Source organism: Scomber scombrus, chromosome 3, assembly GCF_963691925.1.
Source record: "Scomber scombrus chromosome 3, fScoSco1.1, whole genome shotgun sequence".
Classification (NCBI taxonomy): Eukaryota; Metazoa; Chordata; class Actinopteri; order Scombriformes; family Scombridae; genus Scomber; species Scomber scombrus.
In genome coordinates, this window is record NC_084972.1 from 13,978,593 (window position 1) to 14,003,500 (window position 24,908).

General features: G+C 41.8%; 3 protein-coding genes across 5 annotated transcripts in view; 2 read left to right on the top strand and 1 right to left on the bottom strand.

Moving 5' to 3' along the window:
* Positions 1-992: 992 nt before the first annotated feature.
* Positions 993-8,094, top strand: mdm4 (MDM4 regulator of p53). 3 transcript variants are annotated; one of them, XM_062443281.1, is made up of 12 exons: positions 993-1,151; positions 1,664-1,751; positions 1,840-1,914; positions 2,097-2,230; positions 2,339-2,388; positions 2,840-2,904; positions 4,193-4,289; positions 4,376-4,536; positions 4,702-4,899; positions 5,315-5,383; positions 5,494-6,640; positions 6,727-8,094. In XM_062443281.1, the coding sequence occupies exons 2-11, from the start codon at positions 1,680-1,682 to the stop codon at positions 6,058-6,060; spliced, it is 1,488 nt and encodes a 495-aa protein (XP_062299265.1). In that variant the 5' UTR covers positions 993-1,151; positions 1,664-1,679; the 3' UTR covers positions 6,061-6,640; positions 6,727-8,094. The 3 variants fall into 3 exon arrangements, with proteins under 3 accessions (XP_062299265.1, XP_062299267.1, XP_062299266.1); XM_062443283.1 differs by having other exon boundaries at positions 4,717-4,899; XM_062443282.1 differs by having other exon boundaries at positions 993-1,132.
* Positions 8,095-15,707: 7,613 nt separating this feature from the next.
* myog (myogenin) lies at positions 15,708-17,417 on the top strand. The gene is made up of 3 exons (XM_062415545.1): positions 15,708-16,281; positions 16,984-17,083; positions 17,180-17,417. The coding sequence occupies exons 1-3, from the start codon at positions 15,748-15,750 to the stop codon at positions 17,296-17,298; spliced, it is 753 nt and encodes a 250-aa protein (XP_062271529.1). The 5' UTR covers positions 15,708-15,747; the 3' UTR covers positions 17,299-17,417.
* A 2,214-nt stretch (positions 17,418-19,631) lies between these two features.
* Positions 19,632-24,908, bottom strand: part of ppfia4 (PTPRF interacting protein alpha 4) — a 52,636-nt gene continuing 47,359 nt past the window's right edge. Inside the window, exons 23-28 of the mRNA XM_062442871.1 lie at positions 23,991-24,166; positions 23,599-23,696; positions 22,678-22,853; positions 22,066-22,134; positions 21,790-21,976; positions 19,632-19,675 (exon numbers count right to left, since the gene is read on the bottom strand). Of these exons, the coding sequence (XP_062298855.1) occupies positions 19,632-19,675; positions 21,790-21,976; positions 22,066-22,134; positions 22,678-22,853; positions 23,599-23,696; positions 23,991-24,166 (750 nt within the window). The remainder of the gene's footprint in view (positions 19,676-21,789; positions 21,977-22,065; positions 22,135-22,677; positions 22,854-23,598; positions 23,697-23,990; positions 24,167-24,908) is intronic.

The window sequence follows — 24,908 nt, forward strand, 5'->3', positions numbered from 1 at the left end:
CACTAAAATGTAAAAAATACAAATGGCCTTTTTGAATATGTGGTTTTAGTTGTAGTATTTTAGTATTTTAGTTGGTCTTACTTCATGATAAGATCAACCAATGCAAACAAAACAATAGTCCCAAAGGACACAGTGGCACTCTCTTTCTGCAGTCACAAAACTACAGAGGCCCTTCACAAAGGTAATAAAGCAATTATTAAACAATCACTATCAATTACAGTTCACTGAAGACAATAATTCATTTTACCAACTCAATAAATAGCATTATCAAATATTTAAAATATTGCACCACACGACTACCAAATTCTATGAATGTATTCAGCATTTATTAATGGATTCCCAATATTTATGATTTGGTTATTTCCAAATAAAGAGGATATTTGATCACTGGTTGTCCACAAACTGTAACAGTAGGAGACCATGGACATTTTAATCCGTTAATCTGAAGCAAAGGGAATATTTAAAGGAACATCACTAAAGAGTGACAGCCAATTGGGATACAGCAAACGCAGGACTGCACATTTATGCAGTGCAGTGGGCACCTTAAAGGTCAGTTAAGAGGAGCACCAGAGAGGAGAAGATCCTGACAAGGCTGACACTCCAGACTAAACACAACACTGCACTTCATTGGCAGACATCCCTCAGGATTATATGAGCAATGCCACACACAGAGAGAGGAATTAGTGGAGCATGTAGTTTGTCATTGCCAAAAATACTCTTGAGAAACATTTAAGAGGGGAAATCAAGAAGCTTGGAGTTTAACTCAATCTGGAAAATTGATTTACCATTGGGGCTAGGGAGTCTATTACATTGTCTGAGAGAAACCGTCTTTATTAAAATGTAGGTATTGATTTATTTGTTTGTGTGTTTGTTTATGTTGATATACGTATGTATGTTTAACGCTGGTTCACACTGCAACATACTGTAGATGGGGGTAGGAGTTGTAGCAGTCAGCAGGGGGCGCTGCACTCTCTGTCGTGATGTAACTCTGCATCCGGAATATCGTCGTTTTGAAACTGTCAAACCTGCGAGTTAGCTAGGGTTGAAAACGTAACATTTATCATCAATACCCGTATTTACAAGATGTCGGCTGTGAGTTTAGGCAACAGTGCGTGTGGAACAATGCTTTGAAGTAATGTCAATTCATCACGGTGAGACCTATTTTAACAGTTAGCTCGCCAGCTAACGTTAGCTTACAGCTAGCTCTGGCGTTACGGTTTGCTAACACGTTTGCTAATTATATTAGCCAGGTTTGCCACCTGCCAAAGTTACCCAGATGCACACAGTTTACATGCAAACCAGCTAATAATGGTTTCAGCTGTGTATTGTTTGTGCTAAGTGTAACGAGCGTCTATCTAATGTTAGCTCGGGTAGGCGAGAGCAGTGGCCTTGCATTGTGAAAACAAAAGGGAAAAGTTAATGGTGGGGTGGCGTAACTGTCTGGTAGCTTCTGGCGCAGTCCTGAACTGCGACAATTGATTTCTAAAGGGTTTTGGCATTGTTGGTTTTTCCATTTCGGTTTTTTGATTTCAGATAGTTCAGGCTAACAACAAGTTGACATTGTTGGGTTTGCGTTGGTGTCAGGCGTTAACAGCAGCGTTGGGTGATAATATTGTGAATTTAAAGTCTGGTGTATCTTACATGCTATACATTTTGATTTCAGAATTTGTTCGTTTACTATGAGCTCCTTATCAGCCCAGCTTCCTGCATCAAGCTCATCATGCAGGACACTACCTGGAGAAGGAAATCAGGTACAATTAAACGATTACATTCACAATTATCCGCAAACATTATTCATAATTGATGCTCAACAGTGGTTTTGGTTTTTTACTATTCCAGGTGCAACCCAAAGCCCCGCTGTTGCAGATCTTGCGTGTTGCTGGAGCCCAGGAAGAAGTCTTCACACTCAAAGAGGTGAGCTGTTCATTGCAATATATGGGATATTTGTCAGTATGCAGCCTGTTGTGTTGGCTCATAATAAAATATTAGCTAAAAAGTGGCTATTTCAGGCTTCAATTGTTTATAAATGGGTCCCAATAGATGAACTTGTAGCCCTCAGGTGCCCTATTACATCTAATATCCAATGATTTGTCTAGGTGATGCACTACTTGGGTCAGTACATCATGGGGAAGCAGCTGTATGACAAACAGAGGCAGCACATAGTCCACTGCCAAGATGACCCTTTGGGAGAGCTACTGGAAGTAGAGAGCTTCTCTGTCAAAGACCCGAGGTAAACATGTTTCTGTTCAATCCTCAGTAATGCTGGAATATATATCTCAACCTGTATAAATCTAAATTAAGGAAGCCAACCATAATCTCTTATCTTCCCATTTTGCAGACCGGTGTATGAAATGCTCCAGAAGTACCTGGTGGTTCTTGGTTGTGCTGGTAAGTGACAAGTTCATTTAATAACTGAAATGTATTATACATGCTATGTGTAAAATAATGCTGGGGAACACCATCAAAGAACAAGCTATATATGAATGTTCTCTATAGTTGTACCTATTGTACCTTTTTTTGATGACTTGAAATTCAATCATGTCTTTTTCCTCTTCCCATTTGAGTTTTAATTAAATTTTTCATTTGCATCTTTACCACGGTATGTTTTGACGTGAAGGTGCCTTGATCCCATTGATTCTCTAAAATCAGCTTTTTGTTGCGTACATGGTGAGTGCTTGTGACATTGTGCATCTCTCGGGGATGCCGGCACCAGAAGAACACCATTTTCCAGCTTGAAGTACTAATCCACAAAAGAAGGCCTTAGTGAGAGAGTGTGTTATGCTTTTATTAAAGGGTGGGGTTGTCCTTTTTCTGTTACTGTGTTTTATCTGAAATGCAGACGCTGCAGAGAATCTTTCTGTGGGCCGTGAATGTGTTGAGGGCGGAGTGGAGGATCGTGGTCAGGTAAAACCGAAGCATGGTGCTAAGAAGAAACAGAGACCCCCCCCCCCCCCCCAAACCTTTACTACCTCTCTACACACAACACTGCTAATTCAAAGGGACAGGACCAGCAGCCAAACGTGCTAAGCTGCTCAGATATTAATAACTTCTGATGTAAATTGTAACATGCTGACCAGCAGTGCTGCATTGAGATCCGTAGTCCTCCTTGTGACATCAGTTCTGAAGATTTTTTCGTAAAGGATTAGGATTTAAAATGTGCCCTGTCAGGTTGTGTGTACTGAGGCAGGGGCGGGTATGGTCTGCTGTCTTCGTTGGTGTGCATCTGTACAGAGTGGCACCGTCTCTGTACAACCCCATCCTTGGTCTGGTCTGGTGGGAGTTTCAGTAATCTTCTGTGATCCACCAGCTCCACCCAGTGGATGGGGGGGGGCAGAGTCACTGTCTCTGTCTGTCTCAGAGTTCTCTTCTCTGCTCCGAGGATCGCAGCTCCTGATCAGCTACAGGCCTAACAATAACCCTGAACCTCTTCACCCATCCCCATTTTCCTACACCCCTCTTTCCGATTCCCTCCCAAATCCACTTTGTAGCACCGACTGTATGCCCACATGTATGTACTGCAGATTTTTGCTTAGAGAATCCAATAAGTTAGTTTATTTTCTATTTGCTGCATGTGCTAAATCCACTCCAGGGTGCTATCAAATTACAGATATGATCATTCATCATTGGAATACGTTTTCTTCTCTTGGCTGGGATACGATTGTAGTTTGTAGGACCTTAGAGTTATCTTATCTTAATAATCTTCATTTTAATAATTCCTGTCTGCTTTCCTGCTGCTTCTTTTTCTCATCTTATATGAAAAGGTGCTCAACACTTAACACCAAAAGCTTTTTATAAGAACATTTATCGGTTTTCTCTGTCTTCTGTATATTTAAGTATTGAACCTATCTTAGAATAAGTAAGTACATTTTATGAGCAAGTTTGTACATACTACATTTAGAAATAGCTGTACTAAATTATTTGAACACACTCTTGTATTCATTGTTAATAAGTACACTAGCTCTCCTATCTGCACTTTCTGTTCTTTACTCACACACAGTTTCAAAGTGACAGTTTGATATTTTTTGACCTCCCTCCCCACTGGCCCATACCCTAATTGCCCAGCCCCTTATTCCCTGAACCACCTCCCAATTACGAAGGGGGCCACTTTGAAAAGGAGCTGCGAGTTCTCCAAGTACCCAGTCATGGCTCTGTATTCTAATTTGTTTTCCCTTCACATGTCCTCCCACTTTAGATTTGTGGAGGTGTGGTCAAAGCAGGGCTGGAGGCTGGCAGTAATGGGCCTCTCCTGCAGACCCCTTCCCAGAGGCGACCTCGGGAGCCAGACGATGGTAGGCAAACAGTTAATGAGCTCAGCAGTATGCTTAGGACTACATCTGTTCAAAATGCTGAATTTAACTACTCCAAACATACACAGACTCCCTTGAAGGCCTGCCACGGTCAGCCTGCAAACGGCCCAAGCTGGATGTCACTCTTGATGAGTGGGACCTCTCTGGCCTGCCCTGGTGGTTTCTGGGTAATCTCCGTAGTAACTACAGCCGTAGGAGCAACGGCTCAACTGACATCCATACAAACCAAGTAAGAATCTTCATGTGTTATTAATAAGTTAATCTAAAGCATTATCATTTTCATTTCCAACAAAAGCCAGGTCAAGGTACATTTTTTCAAGCTTAAAGACAGAATTTCTTGTTGACAAGTGACATAAATTGGAGAGTAACAGTGGTGGTCTGACTGATATGTCAGCTGTCTCCTGCACAGGAGGAGGACACAGCCATTGTGTCGGACACCACAGACGACCTCTGGTTCCTGACCGAGGGTGAGAGTGAACAGGTGAGCGTGGAGATGAAAGAGGCTGCACTGGAGGAAGGGAGCGGAGGCGAGGGAGAGGCTCCACCTGAGATTGATGATGGAGGAGGAAAAGAGGAAAAGGCAGATCGAGAGGTAAGAGTTTGAGCCTCAGCAACAGTTGAGTAGAAAAACAATTGTAGTTTTATACACAACAGTATTTTCAGTTTAGCAGTGCAATTCATTTTAACAGTTAAAATGATTAATATAGAACTGTTTCTTACCAATGATGGTGAAAATAATGTAATCATATACTACTACCGATTATTTTCATTTTGATTAATCTGTCGAATGTTTTTTAGATTAATCGCTTGGTTTCCCTGTGCCCTAGGTGATGTAATCAAATGTCTTATGTGTGACATAAGACGTACACAAATTAATCCTCACATTTGAGAAGTTTAACCGGAGAATTTTTGGCATTTTTGCTTAAAAAATACTTGAATGATTAATGCATTATCACAGTTGTTGCTGGTGATGGAGATCGACTAATCAGATGTCTTTATGTCTCCAGATGCAGGAGGAGCCAGATGAAGACTCGCAGTGTCTGAGTGATGACACAGATACAGAGATCTCCACACAGGTCTGTATCATCTGTTTCTTTTTTCCTCTGTATTTTGCAGTGTTAGGTTGTGCTGGATTAAACCTTATAAAAATGTGGATGTGTGACTTTCTTTGTACCTTTTCCCTCAGGACTCGTGGCAGTGCACAGAGTGCAGGAAATATAACACTCCTCTCCAGAGGTACTGTGTCCGCTGCTGGGCTCTACGAAAGAACTGGTACAAAGATGTCCCCCGACTCGCCCATTCCCTCTCTGTCCCTGACATACCTGCATGCAGCTCTCTCACCACCCATGACGAGGAAGATGACAGTGATACAGGCATCGATGTCCCGGACTGCAGCAGGACAGTGTCTGACCCTGTCATCCTGCCTTCTCACTCCACAGCTGACCGACCTCTATCCACTATGGTTATGGGCAAAGGCAAAGGGCCTCGGCACTCTGGCACTCACAAGGACGACCAGCTCTCAGGAGGGGAGAGCCAGGAAAGTCTAGGAATGGAGGTTGAAGTTAGGCCTGAGGCACTGTTGGAGCCTTGCAAGCTCTGTCGAGTGCGACCGCGTAATGGGAATATAATACATGGACGTACGGCTCACTTACTAACCTGCTTCCCGTGTGCAAGGAGGCTACATAAATTCCAGGCTCCTTGTCCGGGATGTGGAAAGATAATTCAAAAAGTTATTAAGATATTTATCCTCTAAAAAGCATACACACATCAGTCAGGCACTCTGACCTACTCAGTAAGAAAACAAAACACATATTTTCAAACATTAGACCTTACAGCTGCATGCACTCTGGTACACAACCTCTGCCCGTAGACACACAAACACACACAACACGTGCACCTTACCTTACTTCCACAGATATACACCAAGTATAGAACTTGGTTAAGCTTGCTCTTGATTGCATGGTTTATTTTGCATCACACTGCCTCTGAAGTATTGTTAAATATCTAACCTTGGACATGAGTTAATTACACCAGATGTTTGTTTTAGTGCCACATATAAATAAGGGATATTAAAAGAAAATATTTATTTATTTATGAGAATGTCACATAAGATAGCAGAGTTTGTGTGGGCCCATTATGTAATTATCTTTTTTCAGAAGCCTTGTTTTTTCAGGCTGTGAAGATTTTCTTGTTTCTTTCTACACTGCGTTTGTTGAATTGTGCCATCCAGGAACTAGTATTGCTTGCCCTGGTTCTGTTAGTTTTGTTTGATTTTCTTTTTCAGTAGGCTCACTTCAATCCACAACTGGACATAAATGGACAAATCAGCGCAGGTATGTAACTACAAGAATTTTTCCTTGAGCATTTTCCAGGCCTTTAAAAAAAATAATTGAATGTTACATCCTGTGAATCCTCTTAGGTGGCTCTGAGATTTGATTTGAGTAATGAAGACAAGATTGAAGGAAGAACAAGTCTTAAAACCACGTTTTTGTCATCAACAGCTGCATTTCCATGAAAGTATCCTCCTAAGCTTTTCTTTTTAAAAACGTGCGCTCTCAGTATAAGTGAATGTACTGTAAAATACAACTGTGGTGGCGTAAGTTGTCTCAACGAAAACATTTTCAGAAGTAGAGTTAAATTTAACCTGCTTGAGAATGCACAGCTTGTGTTGACTGTGTTTTTCTCAGTAGTATTTTGATGTTAATATGTGTACAATATTTACAAATTGTCACATGTCTGATGACAGTTCTGCCTGCAGCGAGTTATGCCATGATTATTTTAATGTTTAATTTAAAGAAGGTCATTTTACTTCCCTTCCTGAATTTATGATAAATTAACATTTCTGTATATTTTGTATTTAATTTATTTAAGATTGTTTTAATTGTTCAGACGACCGCCTCCAATGAAGCCTAAAAAAAGCTGCACTTGTTACATTAAACAGTTCTAATATGTAATTTGCATCTAAAATGTTTTCTAAAAGATATACAGAAAGTCTTTAAGGAAACAGTTACCAAATGTACCCTCAGTGAAAAACACTGCATAGTACTTAATGGGTGATGGGGGTTTGATTTAAGCGTTACACTGCCATGTAATGATTATGAACTTTAATTTGTATATTGTAGATTTTATTTAGATTGTTCTTGCATTATTTGATGATTGTATTGCTGGACCACAGTGCTAATACTTATTTTGAGTGAGTGTGTGAGCTGTCTATAAATACAGTATGCTATACAGAGCTAAGACATAAGATGTTCAGTGACGGAAGGCATTTAATTCTTGGCTCTGTTTTACTTAGAGGAAGCTTCAAAGATTTTCAGTCTGCTCTTTACTTGTACTTAACCTTTCTGCCAGCAGGTGGGGAGAAGTCTCAATATTGTATCTGCCCACAGAGGCTGTATAGTACCAGTGATAGCCTAATACATACAGTATATAGAGCATGCCTACTCGTGACTAGAACCAGCACTGAGCTGGTGTGAGAGCTATATTAGCTATATATATCTATATTTATATCTATATATATATATAAAATGCTACAAAAGATTAATGTAGCCTGTTGTATGTATCACCATCATTGTGCACCTAGAGAAACAAACTTCCTCTATAAACAGACCTCATAACACAGTGGCGTATGAATCCTGTTATACCAGTGTTACTGGCTCAGAGTTAATTATTGACATTAAAACTACAATGTGATCAAACATGGTACAGTGAATATAGTTGTTTTTTTCTACATGTCGTGGAATAAAAGTTGTTTTGTAAAGCACTAAAGAGTTGGATGTTAATTGTTTAATTCACTTAACTTGCTTAATGGGGGGACAGTTGATGTATAGTACCCACTGGCAAAGAGAAATGTGTGTGTGTGTGTGTGTGTAGGCCAAAGAATAAGTCATTGTATGACAGGCCAGCTGTCATGTGTCCTCTCCTTCTTGACTGGGGTACTTGTGTCCGCCTTATTTGTGTCCTCTTGTCGACAAGTGGCACAGACACCCTACCCCTCTACTGTACATGTAACACTGAAACTGCTGCTCTTTTAATGTGTACATAAATATTGTGACTGTTTTACCCCTGGGGTTTTTTTTAGATACTGATAACTCATTAGGGGATATTCCCTGTCTGGAAAGTCCCCTGTGAATCTCTCCTCCATCTGAAACCACATGGGTAAATCACTCAAGACTTTCATACAAAAGAGGACAAAACTATTTATAAGCTCTTTGAAGGGGCAGTTTTATAGTGGGCATGATTCCAGGTAGAAACAACAACAAACAGCACTTAACAGGGAGATGGATATGTGTTTCTGTCCTCTCTGTGATGTACATTACAGTACTAAACAATCATAACAGCCATACCAAAAATGTTTCCCCTCACTGCATCTAAATCAAGAATGGCATACTGCTTTGTCCGAGGCATCTGGAACGTCACAGAGCGTAGAGATGGGGAATGGTATGACACCCCCGGTGACATGGCACTCCGAGCTTGGCAGCTCCAGAATGGCATGGCCCAGGGAGTGGTAGGGGATCTGCATGTTTCCATGGCGACAGTATCTCCATCCCTACATCCCAGAATAACTTCACACATTCTCCCTTTATCCCCTATGGCGTAGGCAATACTTCCTAGAGGGAAAATAGTTAGGATGGAAGCAATGAGTTGAACATTGCTCCAATGCCTTTGACCATTTTTATCATTGTATTGCTCTCACTGTCTTTTAAGTGAGTTTGTTCTCAGAGTTGTGAAGCACCTAAGTCACCTAACCCTAATTCCTTCCATCCCCCTTCAAACCACCTTCAAAATAACAATATACCAATAATCATCCCCCCTGTGCAACTGCTCATATTAAGCAAGTTTCATATTCCAGTCACAAAAACAAATGCACACAAAAAAAGGGTTCTAAAAAATGAAGAGGGAATCCCAAATTGTCTGAAATTCAGTCCGAATTGTCCTTTAACTTTTTTCACTTTAAAAAAAATAAATATGTATAAATAAATAATTTATGCGTCACTTTCCTGTGACCTCTGTTTGCATAACTCCAGTATAGCGAGTCTCAGCCTGTTTACCCTCTTTTGCTTTCTTCTGGTTGTATGTCTGAGTATCTGTAACTCTATCTGTGTGGTCAGGACCTTTCCTTTCTCACCTCCATACACACACACACACACACACACACACACACACACACACACACACACACACACACACACACACACACACACACACACACACACACACACACACACACACATTGTCTCTGTTGTGTCCGACTATTTGGTCGCTCCAGAAACCAGGCCGCTAAATTTGTCCCACTGGTGACATGGGAGAAGGTCAGTGGAGCCAGAGAAAAACAAGAGAAAGACATAAAGACAGAGATTAGAGTAGACATACTAGGGGGAGGGAAACAGGTAATGATACAGATATGCTCATAAATGTTTTAACTCTGCCTTAAAACAACTGTTGAGTGTCAAAATAACAGGTTTTGCTGGCTGCAATTATTACTCTGATTCATACCGACCATCAGAAGACCCCCTCCAAATGTACATACAATGTAAGTGATGGGGACCAAAATCCACAATTCTTGTTTTTGAGCAAAAAGTTTATCTGAAGATACTATAAGGCCTTTGGAATCTGGGTAGTCAAATAAATTGTGTATCTTCTCACAGTCTTTATAGAAAAAAAAAAAATCCCCCTTTGTGTCTTGATGAACAGTGTTTTCCTGTTCAGCTTAGTCAGCCACCTGAGTATTGTTTTAAGACTGTTAAAAGGACGGTGAACCTATCCTTTAAGGTGAGCTGAGCGGAACAAGAAGAAACAGAGTGGAGCTTGCCAGATATGGAGGATGATATTGAAAAGCTGGACTGACTTGGAGTCAGGCTAGCTCCTGCATAGCTGTCCACTCAAATCTCACAACATCACTCTGCAGGCGTCTACACATTACTGGCCTCAGACAGGATTCAGCCACGTCTCTTAGAGTAGCTATGTTGATTGTGGTTTACACTTGGGCAACATCTAGGTGTGAATTGCCGTCATTAAACTGGACAGATTAAACTGGATAGATTTTTATGAGGGCAAGCTTTGCTTTACCTTGTCAGATTCCTTTCTAGTAAACTGATGTAAGACTGGCAGTCTCAAAGAAATGGATGCTTTGTTATGGAGCCTGCGATTATTGTTGTGTCATAATACTTTGGCGTTACTTGAATATGTGGATGTTTGGAGCAGTGGGCCACAGGTTATTGACAGTGAATAACTTTAGGGCTACCATGTGCTCTAAAATATGTTAGTGGGAAGTGGGTTATGTACGTAGGTATGGGCATGTATGTGTGTTTGTCTATGTGTGCTGGAGCCTTGCAGTGACTGGGATGCCAGTAAAGGGAAGGGCAGCGGATGGTTCAGGGGCTCAGTCCATTCCTGTGATTTAACATGACACCACTTGCACTAAGACTGCGACAGCTGCGTATGCACATGCCGCCCATTCTGTTTGTTGTAGGGATTACTCTGTGATAAAAGCCCCAGTGAGCAGCAGCATGGCTGGGCTACAGGACTACTGTTTCCCCCTGACTTAGAAAGCTTTCTCCAGGCCTCTAGAGCCCTGTGAAAACACAGGTGGGCCACTTCATTCTGAAAATGAATGAATGGGAGTATTCTCCTGATGATTAGCCAGGCTGTAGTAGTGTCACATCACCTTTAGGCATCAGTCAAACTGTGCAGCACTGCAGCTTATGTAAGGTTCATTACTCAACAGAAACAGTGGAGCAGATGAGCATGGGACTGTAGTAATCAGCTCTGACTGCTCCCATTCATTTCCTTCAGAGTATTAAAGAGATTGATCTGCTTTCATTGTGTTGTATTGGATCAACTGGGAGGATTGTTTTGTCATCTTTCACCATTAATGTTGTGTAGTCAGTATAATTATGATCTGAGAAAGAAGAGGCTGCATTGTGATATTAAAAAACTGCCATCAAATGGTTTATTAATGGACATGCAGTTATCCTGGCGACAGTATAGAAGTGGTCTCTGAGGCAACAGACTTGGGCATCTATTGCTGTCACTATGGTGACCATGTCCTCTCCCAAAAAGCACTTAACGAGAGATCTGCACGCCAGGACTAACAGAAACACTCCAAGCAGTTTCATATTCAGTTTCTATAAAATCTTTACTCCATGTTACTGCTGCTCCAATCACAACCATATACACCATGTATGCAAGGAGGTAGTGAAGGGTAACGACATGTACATTTTTTAAAATCACTGTTTCAATCACATCATTGAGATTCACCAGGTGATTTTGTTAACATTTATGAAGATCAGCTGCATTAAGTACTCATTAATTAATTAAATCTATAGTAAAACATGTTTTTAAAGAAATATAACAACAAAAAAGGGTGCTAAAAAGTGGCATGAATGAGTATGTGCATATATGTTTTCACTGTTTTTACGTTTTTGAGACATGGTCAGATTGAAAATATATATTCCCTCGTGAATCAATAAAGACTATTTTTCTTTACTGTATTGTAGATCTTACAGTTTCCTAATACTTTCCAAGAAATGAACTCATGTAGTTGTAAATTCTCTGGAGGGAACCTGGAAATGACTGTGTATGTGTAATTATGTCGTAATTACAGGTCAAATGGAAACAGTGTTCAATTGGTACACTTCCAATTATTTCCAAATAATTGCTGGTTGCTGAACACACAAAGGAGCAACATATGTATAGGCAAGCACACAATTCAGCAAATATGAGGAATAAACTTTCAGATAATGAATTAATAATTAATACGAATAAGCGTCAGAAAATGGGTGGATGGATGGAGAATGAATTAATATTCATATGAGTTTAAATCAACCTCTTTTTCTTTAGCTATTCTTTTAAGGAAAGATTTCAACAACAGCTTATAAACTCCACACGACTAAATAAAGTCAGCTACTTAGAATTGTTACATAGAACGTATAATACATTCAATAAATTACATAGGCCTTTCATGGAAACAAGGACCTTTAAAATAATGTATTTAATTGAATTTAGTCTAACTCAGTGGTTACTGTATCTTATGTCACTGGATCGAGATCCTAGTTTATCCACCTTTAATCAACACTCCTTCACTGTTGTTGTGTTACTCTCCTATTACACGTCTGAGATTTCCTGGCTGTGCTCAGACAACAGCTCTCCAGGTCAGTGATGATCTTGAGGCTAACCTGGGGTGAGGAGGACTGATCTCCCCCCTCCTTTCCCCCTCCTCTTTCCAGCTCAGCTGTCCTGCAATGTGCTGCTGCTTGTCACTGAAGAGAAGTGGAACAGTGTTGCCAGTGACAGGGCAATCCCTGGTCCACACACACACATAAACATGCTCACACATATCAGATCATGGTCACTTTTGGGGACATTACTTAGACTTACATTCATTTCCTAACCTGACTTTTTCCCCCAGTTGGACAAGTTTGCCCCAATAAATTGTCTAAATTTTCTCCCAAAAGTAGCCTATGACACACACACACACACACACACACACACACACACACACACACACACACACACACACACACACACACACACACACACACACACACACACACACACACACACACACACACATTTGCATAGAAAATAAGCATTCCAGTTTAGATCATTTATAATTTGGATTATACTTTTTTAAACATGACACAACTATCTCTTGTTTACATGTTTATCTGTTCCCTTATAAGATGGTCGCTTTAAAAATCTAATATAGTGATTATGGATATTAAAATGTTTATTTTGTAAAATCTCCTGCATGTGGGTCATCAGGTTTGATCTACACTGACTGAAGTGAGGAAGGAAGATACCTACAAACGGTAATTAAGCACCCAATCCTCCCTAGTTCACTGCATGTCAAGTGTTCACTCCAAAATGCTGAGAGGGGACTTGTTCTTCAGGCAAAACACAAGTGTGCCTCACACTTCAACCATCACAACACACACACACACACACACACACACACACACACACACACACACACACACACACACACACACACACACACACACACACACACACACACACACACACACACACACACATACACACACACACAGGCACAGTTCTCTGGTTCTGCTGACAATGGGTTAAGATGACAGAGGGTTATGAGTGACTCTGACACACTGCAGACCCCCTCCCTGCTGTACCCCCGCGTCCAACACAGCCGTCTTTGTACTCGTTCCACCATCAGTGACTATCCATCACAGACTAACAGCCCACCGCAACCCTGCGCCAAGCTACGACTCTGCACTCTGCCTCAACCCCAAAATCAGGATCCGAGCCCAGGACTAGACCACCACCCACTGCAACTACTGCCTGGCACCCACTCCCAAATCTGAACTCCTCTGTCTTTGTATCATTTCATACAACTCGGAATGAGATTATTTCAATCACCATTGACCACTGAATGATTTACACAAGTCATTTTAGTTTTAAATCATAGTATAATATAACTTGATTGGTTATAACCCAAAATTGAAGAAAAATGAAGTAAAAGAATGAATATAAGTGAACTGAAAAATTGTTGGAGATGGCCATCTTGTTCACTCTCACTCGACTGTGTTTTCCAACAAACTGTATGTAGGCTTAAATGGTCGATCTTTCCGGAATATCTGCCTTTAAGAAAGCACTGATTAAAGGACAGGTTCACCATTTTTCATGTCAGGTGCTGTAGTTATTCCTCTTGTACATACCAACCATGAAGAGATCCTTTCCAATTGTGCTTCCAATAAAAGTGATAGGGGACAAAATCAACAGTCCCATATAATCTAACCAATTTCAAGAGAGTTGGAAAAGAATGCACACCATTATATCACTTTTTCTTTTGGTTATAACAACATATGAATCTGCTGACTTATTATGGTGAGATTTTACTGTTCATAGTCTTGCATAAAAATAAATAGTAAGTCAAAAAATTAAGAAAAAGAGAGAAGACAACATGTGACAAGTGTTCCAGGCTGGACTTGATGTGTTGTTGCCAGTGGTACGTATCAAGGATCTCCACAGTCCTCCTTTCTCTGTCAAGCACTTCCTGCCAGATATGAATATTACTGTGATAAATCTATGGAGGTGACATGGGATACACAGGGATGTAACACATCTCATGCTATGCCTGTCATTCCATGCCACTTCTCTGCTGACAGAAGTGTGTGTTTTGGCTGTTTATCCATGCTAGCGGAAGCCAGTCTGAATTAGCCGGTGAGCTATGAGGTGAGACATGTCCTGGAAGGATTAACACTTGGTGACCAGACTAACGATACGACTGGCAGGAAGCGGTCAGGAAAACGAAGGCCAATTCTCCAGTGAGGTCGTCTCATTATTGTCCACTTGGTTTCTGAGAGTAACAGAAGCAAGTGACAACTTGGTGCTGTCCATTCCTGCACAGGCCTGTTTGATACTGAGTCTAGTTTAGTTTGGAAGGTCACTTGCATCACACAGTGTAATCATTTAGAAAGAAAGTCAGCAGATATGAATGTGATTACATAAAACCAAGATCCAGCAGCAACGGCAAGAGCTTTTATGCTGTCTAAGCTTTTACATATTTACAGTAGTATGAATCTCGACGATCATTCTGAAGCTGACTTTGCTTCAGTCACAACAGTCGTGAAGTATTTATTTGTGACCTAGTTTAGAGTAAACAACAATCTCTGGCCTCATTTCCTTCCCATAAAGAACTAGGAGACAAACAACTTCTTGTCATTGCATATCATTGGCCCCTAGTAGAAGTGACAGCTGTCTCTAGACTGTCCCTACTGCCCGGCCCCCTCCTCCAGCCCCATGGCAGGGGACTTCATGTATGGTGTCATGGAGGGAGACGCAAGTCTGGGATTAGCTCATTAAGACAGGCATCTTTGATCCGAGGTTATCTCTCCCATTTCCACGGCAACTTGATCATATCCTGGCCTCTTAAGACACACACACACACACACACACACACACACACACACACACACACACACACACACACACACACACACACACACACACACACACACACACACACACACTCTCACACACACACACACACACACACACACACACACACACACACACACACACACACACACACACACACACACACACACACACACACAATCGGGCCTTAAAGCCCTTGAGAGCAGGGCCCAACAGAGATGTGAAGTGTAGATGTGCAGCAACAGCTAAACGTCGTGTCAGGTTTCTGGGGGCTCGTGCTAAATTTAACCCTGTGATCCTGCAGCAGGCAGAGGGGTTTAAATGCCAGCCTACAGTTGCTCCACACCAGTTGTTCTCCACACGTCTTCCACTCATCACAAACTCAGGCCAGGGACGAAGACAGGCACACACATACGTACACTCCGACACACGCTCCAGGCGCAGGACCGAAGAGCACATACAGTAGAGCATTTCCAGGGGAAGCAGGGATCTTTGACCCCTCACGTTCAGACCACAGCGCTGTCCAAGCATGGAGCTTTTTGAGACCAACCCTTACTTCTTCCCTGACCAGCGCTTCTATGAAGGAGGGGACAGCTATTTCCCCTCGCGCCTGCCCGGGGCTTATGACCAAGGTGGCTACCAGGACAGGAACTCTATGATGGGGCTGTGTGGGACTCTGTCTGGAGGTGTTGGAGTTGGGGTGACAGGAACAGAGGACAAAGCCTCTCCATCCAGCCTGTCACCTCACTCCGAGCCCCACTGCCCGGGTCAGTGCCTGCCCTGGGCCTGCAAGCTGTGCAAAAGGAAGACAGTGACCATGGACCGCCGGAGAGCGGCCACACTGAGGGAGAAGAGGCGCCTGAAAAAGGTGAACGAGGCTTTTGATGCTCTGAAGAGGAGCACCCTGATGAACCCCAATCAGAGGCTGCCCAAGGTGGAGATCTTGCGGAGTGCCATCCAGTATATCGAAAGGCTGCAGGCCCTGGTGTCCTCCCTCAACCAGCAGGACACTGAGACAGGGCAGCAGGGACTGCACTATCGACCTGGCCCGGCCCAGCCCAGAGTAAGTAGGACACAAGAGGGATGAGGAGAAGCAGAAGGTCACATATTAAACACTGAAAAGAAGGCTAGCGGAGAGGAAAAACAGGGAAGAGACACAATGCAATAGTTGAAGAGAGGCAAGAGCTGAAAGGTGGATAAAGGAGAAAAATAGTCCAAGTACAATGTGTGAAAACTTGCATTGGAATTGATCACCGTGGCTAAGTTTTGAGGTTTCAGCTGGGGTGATAAGCTAATTCATGTATTCAGTCATAGATTGAACATGCATTTCCTGTCAGTGTATTGCAATTCTTTTCAGAGGTTTTAAAGTTATAATCCAGTTTTCAGTTGTAAGGTATTAAGAGGATAGAAAGCTTTTGACAGGTTGAAGATTCTAGGAGACCCGAGAAACAAACTGATGAGACAGGTGCCAAAATATAGTAAAACAGACTTACCCAGTTGTCAAAATGTAACTGAATGTGCATTTCAAATGGTTTTCATGTTACAGGGAGTCTTATACAATATGATTTCTATTTGTATTTTGTTATCTTGTTTCTCTTGTTGAGAGATTGTTCATGGTGTACATTTGCCTCTGAGGGGTCACAGGATGCATTGATGCTGTGTGTGTAGCGTTACACTACTCTGTCTTTGTGTGGGTTGGGGTGTGCCATGTCATAATACCAAGTGACTGACAGCAACTTCTGTGTGTGCATCTCCATGGTAACAGGTGTCGTCGTCAAGTGAGCCCAGTTCTGGCAGCACCTGCTGCAGCAGCCCAGAGTGGAGCAGCACTCCCGAGCAGTGCACACAAAGCTACAGCAGTGAGGGTGAGTACAGTTCACACACATAGTGTCATTACACAACACCAGCAGCTCAGTATGCCCTCGGTCGGATACTAAATATGTGACTGGGTCTCTCTGCAGATCTCCTGAGTGCTGCTGACTCTCCAGAGCAGGGAAACATGCAAGCCCTCACCTCCATCGTGGACAGCATTACTGCAGTAGACGGAGCTGTGGCCTTTCCTGTGGACATTCCCAAATAGACCCTTCACACTGCGGACCCATAGAAGCACACAAGTGCCACTAACACAAAGCAAAATGATAACTAATCCCAAATACAAATTTAACTTATTTTTCAGCTCGGATGATCTGTGTTTTGTGTTTTGTCTCATGCTAAATTTCAAATTTGTGATTTATCAGAATTGTAGCTCTGCTGATCAAAGGCTCTGCTAGCCTGACAGAATTCCTCCTTTTTACAATGAGGCCTTATTCCCTTTATTCCCTGCCTTATCCTGCAGTCCAGACCGGTCTGTCAGAGCCACAGGAGCTTAGTCTAACTAGAGATTCAAGGACTTTGCTGCATGAACCCAACACCTAGTTACTAGTGTTGTATCTGCTATGCTCATGGCCAGTCTAGTAGAGCCACAGAGGAATGACAAAGCCTGTTTTTTCTCCTTACTTAATTTAAGTTTTCCTCTTTTTCGAAACCTTTCCCTGATCTTTCATTCTTTTTTTGTGTGTGTTTTTAATGCTTAAAAAAACATGAGTTTATTTGTGGGGCCAATATGTACCATGGCAGTTTTGACCAAGATCTGCTTAATTTAAACTGGTTATGAATGCTAGTGATGTAAATACGTTCCCTTTTTCTACAGAGTGGTTTTGCCATTTTATTTTTTATTTTTTGCTAACTTATTTTTGACTTTTATAACTAAGATTGTTGTGTATTTGTAGATGTTCCGAAAAGTAATATTTTCTGTCCAATAAAGACCATTTTCAATACATTGTCTGTTGTTGCCTTCAATTAAAATGAGACTCTGTGACTTCAAAAGGAACACAACACGCAAAATCTTTAAAAAACAGCTTTACTTATGTCTATATAGTGTCATAAATACAGTACACTTTTTAAATAGCCAAATAATAAAATCTTGATTTGTCAGCATTGTTTCACACCTGGAATAAAGACACAGTACTCATAGCTGCCACATAGCACATTACACCTTTTAGACACCTTGAAAAAACTGTAAAATAAAAAAAAAGATTGTACACCCATCCAGCACTTCACTGGTTCATATGCTGTGTTCTCATTGGATGAGGAGTTGGCCAGCCAAGAGTACCGACTGCTCAGTGGCACGTCTCCATGGCAACTAAATGGGCGGTGACGTGACAGGATTCGACAAGTCTGTCACTTGGAGCAGTTTCATGTGGATGTCATTGGCTGATGTTGAGCAGCAGTTTACAGTTTGATTAGAGAGAAAAGTCAGGAATCAACAGAGAGGAGCTACAGTGTTCACACTACCCATCCACAGAGAAAAGTCATGGTCACATCGCTGGGGTCAGCCTTTCGCACGCAAATTCTCTACAAGTCTCAAGCAGAATATCATTCGCACACACGCACACAGAAACACACACTTTTCATATTAAAGGATTCTCTCTACTCTAGGCTACATAGTATCATACAGAAGGCGAGAGAGGCGGAGAGAGGAGAGGTAACAGCTACACAGTGTCAAAAAGAAGAGGAGGAGGAAGAGGAAGGGAAAGGAAAGTACAGGAGCAAAGAGAGAAGTCTGAAATTGGACCCATGAACCTGTGAAGAGTCCTTGTAGAAACACACCCCCGCCTTAGTGAGACCCTCCCACTAACGATTCACACACTTACAGCATACGGCAAAAGACACACAAAGGTCCATCACAGAGAGAAAGAGAAAGGAAGAGAAAGAGAGAGAGAACAGTCACTATCGAATACAGGGCATTGGGTTTCATACAGCAATGATATTAGATTATTTTCCATATATATTTCCAATATATATATATATAATATTTCTATAAAAAACATAAGTCATCCATTTTATGTACAGAGACGATAAATGAGTAATACCTTGCATAACCGGTAGAGGGGCAATGTGCAGTGGGATCTGCCATTTATACAAGTATTCATCACGCCCAAGTCCAAATCAACGACTAGTCATCATCCTAAATATTTCTTTTTTTTTACAACCAACTCTTGTGTTGCCAAGGACGTGACAGCAGAGGAAGATTGGTTTGGACTTTGGACATGTTGAGACTATTAGAACCAGGACAAGAACCCACAGCTGAGACCAAGGGAGCAGGAGCACAACACCACAACAACAAGGCTACTGGGAGCACTAGGGTAAACTGGGAGAGACCAGGATTTGTCTCCTTTACAGCAGCAAGCGCAGCCAATGAGCACTCTCGGAGTTCAAAGGTCAGAGTTAGGCCTCTGTATTGCACGTGTCCGAAGGAGAAGTGAGAGATGAAAGTTGGGAGGTGAGGCTGGGCAGCTAAGGGGCTAGCGGTGAAGCTTACCCCGCCCCCCCTCTGGCACCCAGGTGTCCCTCTCCAGATTTGGCATATCACTCTCAAAAGGCCGCAAGCATGTTTCCGTATAGGTAATGAGAATGCACTGGAGGACAGAAAAAAGATTAAGAAAGTCAGAATGGGAGAAAGCAGATATTTAAATTACTGTATAACTTCCCGGACATAAATTGACAAAAGCTAACTAAACTATTCCAACAGAAGAAAAACATACTAACGACACAGTATATTATTCTTTTACCAGGTTGAAGACACATTGAATCAGCATTCTAAACCATATCACACTAAAAACTTACCTTAAACCTATGAAAGGATAATGTTGGCTATATTTTTCTTATTGTCAACAAATCTCATGTGCAGAGCCAAACCAAAACATGAACTGATCCTACTTAAGTATTGTGTGTGTATCCAAAGTCTGATATATTGTATTTCTCTATGCTGTAGACCTCAGTTTTTACATGTCAATGAGCTGCTCCGTTGCCCTGAGTGAGATGTTCCTTTGCCCTGAAGGCAATGGCTACTGTAGTGACAACGTCTTGACTTTGTACTGAATTGCTTTAAGAAATTTACAATGAAGTATAAAGTCAAAAGGTTGAGATAAGTAGCAAAAGAAGCTAGAAAAGCTGTGTAAATTAAACTACATTCCTGCACATGTGCAGTGGGGACTACTGTATATGCAACTACTGAAAACGTGATCACCATTTATTAGTCTTTTGAGCCACTTATAAACAAACTGGTGTAGCCACTGCCTTCGGGATGAACCCAGTACAATGGTGTAGCTCACTAATGTGTTTTAATAGGTGTGGATGAGAACAAAGGTCTACAGCACAGAGGAATATGATTTATCAGGTTTTGGATACACACCTTTCTTGTAAGTTGGATAACTTTGTTGTTGGTTTGGCTCTATACATGACATTTGTTGAAAAATAAAGAAAATGGCCTGCCTTATCCTTCAAGTACTAGCAGACCTTAACGACAGGCTAAGTAATAATTCAATATTATTGCTTATCGACTTTTGGTGGAACTCTGTCGTGATGTATGGACTATTTCTGCTGTGTAAATTAATGGTTCCAAGCATGTTGTGAGTACACAGTACATTTTTGGGGACTTTTTTCTGGTGCTGATTTAAACACATTTGCTGTATTACAGCAGCACAAAGACTTAAAGAAAGGAAGAGAAAGACTTAAAATCAACTATGGTACCTGTTTATGACTTAGTACTAAAGTAGTAACAGCACATATGAGAAAGTGGGTGAAAAATGAAAAATGGGGTTTGTTTGACCACATGTATTCTTTAAAGCTGCAGTTTGTAGAATTTAGTGACATCTAACAAATTACCATCATCAACTAAAAACAAGAATACTTGTTTTTGTTATCTTAGAAACCCTTTATATTTACATAGTGAGCTTCCATGAAGCCCGCCATGTTACATCCCTTTTTTTTCCTTTTTTTTTTTACAGCAGCCCAGAACAGACAAACCAAACACTGGCTCTAAAGAGGGCTTTTCGTCTCATGGCCACCGTAGGTTCTCCTACATGCTGGGAAGGGGAGGGTGACGTGAAGGATATTCAGTCGGTTGTAAATGCCACTAAATCCTACACATTGGCCCATTAAAGCTCCATTAGTTGATTTCTTGGCCACTGGGTGGCAGTGGAAGAAGCTGAATTGAAATCATTATGGTAAATGTGTTAGCAAACACCTCCAGCAAACATTCTAATATTCACACGCTTTTAGTTTCTGTTCTGTGGTTTTCTCACTATGAGTAATACATTACACATTTTACACCACAGTTTACCAGCTAAAAGGCCCAAATCAACCAGATACCCATATCAGTACATTAGCCTGGTACAAGTGCTGCCACATTTCTGCCTCATGCCACACAGCTGGACAATGCTGGTTAACCTGTAAGTTCAGCAGTTTCAGGTGATGTTTTGTTAGCTTACCTGTTAGCATTAGCGCTCCTGTTAGTAAGCAGAGAGGAGTTAGCATGAATAGGTCCGCACTGCCGAGGGGTCGAGTCTCGGGGGCGCCGGAGGAGGAGCTTGAGAGGACATGGTAGAGAGGGGTTGTGAGCACAGCAGGACAGAGAGGACACAGCATGCAGTTAGTCAGTCAGTCAGGACAAGCTGAGAGAATGGTAAGCACATAGATACACACAGAAAAATACAAAGGACGGAGTACTTTGGTTAGTATTGTGACATACCTTCAGGCTGCAGCTGCTTCTTGGGCATCAAATTCACAGAAGGCGGCATGGACATGGAGGGCATACGGAAGCCTGCAGGCAGAGTTTCCATGGAGCCTGCCATCATCCCCAGGCCCGTCCCTCCCTCACGTGCCCGAAACCTCTTACGCCACGATGGAGAGCGTCGAAAAGACTTGTCATCTCCACTCTGCAGGGACAGAGCGAAAAGTCAGGTCGGACAACTGGCCCATTTTCAACAATATTGGGTTTGATCAAAGCAGCAGCTTGTGAGGTCACCTCCTCTAGTCGTCGGTCGGTCCCCAAGGCTAACAGGTTGTTGAACTCCCTTTCCAGAACCTGACGTGCCTGAAAAACAGCAAACACAACATCTGTGAGCAGATAATACAATGGAGCTGTGAGCAAAATATGTCCAATGTCCGTAGAATTAAAATTAATTACTCTGATAAACAGGAGTAAACTAGAACAGCCTGCTTGTGTTTTCTGTTGAACTGCTAAGAACAATCAGAGGTAAATCTTGGCACCATGTAGCCGACAGTAGAAGGAAATGCTGACTGTACACAACCCACTGTGCCAACAAAAAGTAAATCAGCCGATCTCATAAAAGCCTCAAACAGTGTGACTGTTGGAAAATGGACTGGCTGCAGAAAGGCCAAAATGCCTGCCGCGATCATAAAGTACTGGATAAAAAGTGTTGAATATGTGAGATTTTATGATACAAAATAAACAAAATGAGGGTTCTTAACTAATATGCTATGACACAAAATGGACCAAACAGCCTTTAAAAATAAGAGCAAAACATGTCCTCTACACTGAACTGAATGTCTCTCTCTGTTTCAGATAGTTCAATCATTGAATGCTTAACAACAATGAGTTTTCCACTGTAGGCACCTGTGTGTTCTGCATAGGAATCTGCAGGATGAGTGCCAGGCTGCTGTAGTCAAACGTCTCGTCCAGAGAGAGGAGCGCTCCATGAACGCCGCTCTCCAACATGTTGCCACTATACTCCCTTAGACCAATGGACTGGACCCAGTGGATCACCTGTTCGTTGGTCCACACCAACACATCTAAAACAAAGAACAGTGGCTCAAACTCATGCTGTTGTAGCACAATATCATATAGATTCTCAGCATGCATCATTACCACTAAATAGGAGTGACTTGATTTAGCGTAAGAAAGCTAGAAACACAGAGAGAGAGAGAGAGAGAGAGAGAGAGAGAGAGAGAGAGAGAGAGAGAGAGAGAGAGAGAGAGAGAGAGAGAGAGAGAGAGAGAGAGAGAGAGAGATAAAGAGATAATGTGCATGTCCGCATAGTGTCAACTCACTGGCACACTCCCTTTGTTCATTTAAAGCACAGCTGTCAGCCAGCTTTCCAAGTTGGAACAGGCGGTGTGTGTGCATGTGTGTGTGTGTGTGTAAACGGGGCAGGATTCTGATTTGACACGACAGCTGAATCAAGTTCATGTGCAGAACTCAAGGTCAAAAGGGCGACAGGGCTGGCTAGATCTGTGTGTGTGTGTTTGTGTTTGTGTGTGTGTGTGTGTGTGTGTGTGTGTGTGTGTGTGTGTGTGTGTGTGTTTGTGTGGACCAATCTTGGTATGTGGAGCTTTGGATCATAAGATTGTAGGTCTTTCTTCAGTTGGCTTTTTGACATGCTCAGGCCAGTTTGACAATATCAGTCAAAACCTTTAGGTGGTACTCTGGCCTGATGAGACTGTTAACATTTTTGAACATGTGTGTGCTTGCTTTATTGCTGTGTGTGTGTGTGTGTGTGTGTGTGTGTGTATGTGTGTGTGTATGTCTTAAATGTACCTTTCATGTCGTGTTGGCTGTCTTCTCTCCGACGGTCCAGTTCTTTTCTGTCATAATTGAGTCTCTTCAAGCACATAATCCCATACTGCAGACTAGCCCTGGTGCACACACCCACACACGCAAAAATACACACACACACACACACACACACACACACACACACACACACACACACACACACACACACACACACACACACACACACACACACACACACACACACACACACACACACACACACACATAAGGAGACAAACAATCTCCCACACATAGAAAAGCACAAGCAAATATGCATCATTAGCCTTCTCATCTCCATTGCTAATGTATCTAGTTAGCAGATGAAAGAGGTGGCTGATCAAACAGCAACTAAGCTAATCGTTCTAGCTGCAGACCTGTGAAAGCTGTCCACCATCTTGAGATGGGTCCTCAGATCCTTCTTGGTCAGGTGGTCCAGCATGCGTGCATCTACTAGACATTCCATGAAGTAGGATCGGTACTGAGGCAAACCAAGGCTGGGCAACCACTCATTGCCTATCCACTCATGATTCATGTCTCCATATGCCAGAGTCTGCAGGGACACAGCATTACTGAGGTTTACAATAGAATATAATTATGTACCTATATACACAAATGTGTAGCAAATAACAACTACCACTTTGTGATGCTTTAACACATACAAATGGCTAGGACTCATGGGACATGCTGTCAGTGAATAACAGATCATTTGTCTAGTTTAAAGGGTCAATTCACACAAATAACACAAATTACTCACAAATGAATTACTTACATAACTCAACCTTAGTGGTATCTATTGAAGCCAACCGATTTATCGGTTGATGTTAGCTTATTGCAGATATATTGTATTGGTATCAGCATATACTGTATGTCAGAAAATAGGTAACAAAAAGATTTCAGAAAAGAAATAGCATCTAAAAACAGAAACAAAACATTGGCAAGTTTTTGTTTTATTTTTATTCTAACCCTTAAATGTTTACTGCACATCTTGGTCGAATTTCTTTAGTCAACTATGACCAAGGGATCATTATCAAGGCTCTATGTTTATGGCTCTATGTCAAGGCTCTATGTTAACAAAGACTTTTCAGCTGATCTTAACAATCAGATTTTAGTAAGTCTCAAATATTGATATTGGCCTCAAAAGCTCAATGTCAGTCACATTTTTATATCTGTTGCGGTTAAGAGATACAATGGTACAAAGAAATTTAGTTTGTGGTACTCAAAGCATTGAAAATGACGCTTGAAACAATGTCCTGGTTACTCTATTTCAAGGTGAAAAGCTCCATGTTACTAAA

What these genes read in the sequence shown, in the direction of transcription:
- mdm4 (XM_062443281.1), top strand. Translation starts at nt 1,680, where the DNA reads ATGAGCTCCTTATCAGCCCAGCTTCCTGCATCAAGCTCATCATGCAGG. An exon ending in TACCTGGAGAAGGAAATCAG is followed by an intron (nt 1,752 to 1,839) that starts GTACAATTAAAC and finishes TTACTATTCCAG; the next exon opens with GTGCAACCCAAAGCCCCGCT. An exon ending in AGGAAAAGGCAGATCGAGAG is followed by an intron (nt 4,900 to 5,314) that starts GTAAGAGTTTGA and finishes TTATGTCTCCAG; the next exon opens with ATGCAGGAGGAGCCAGATGA.
- myog (XM_062415545.1), top strand. Translation starts at nt 15,748, where the DNA reads ATGGAGCTTTTTGAGACCAACCCTTACTTCTTCCCTGACCAGCGCTTC. An exon ending in CTGGCCCGGCCCAGCCCAGA is followed by an intron (nt 16,282 to 16,983) that starts GTAAGTAGGACA and finishes CCATGGTAACAG; the next exon opens with GTGTCGTCGTCAAGTGAGCC. An exon ending in ACAAAGCTACAGCAGTGAGG is followed by an intron (nt 17,084 to 17,179) that starts GTGAGTACAGTT and finishes GTCTCTCTGCAG; the next exon opens with ATCTCCTGAGTGCTGCTGAC.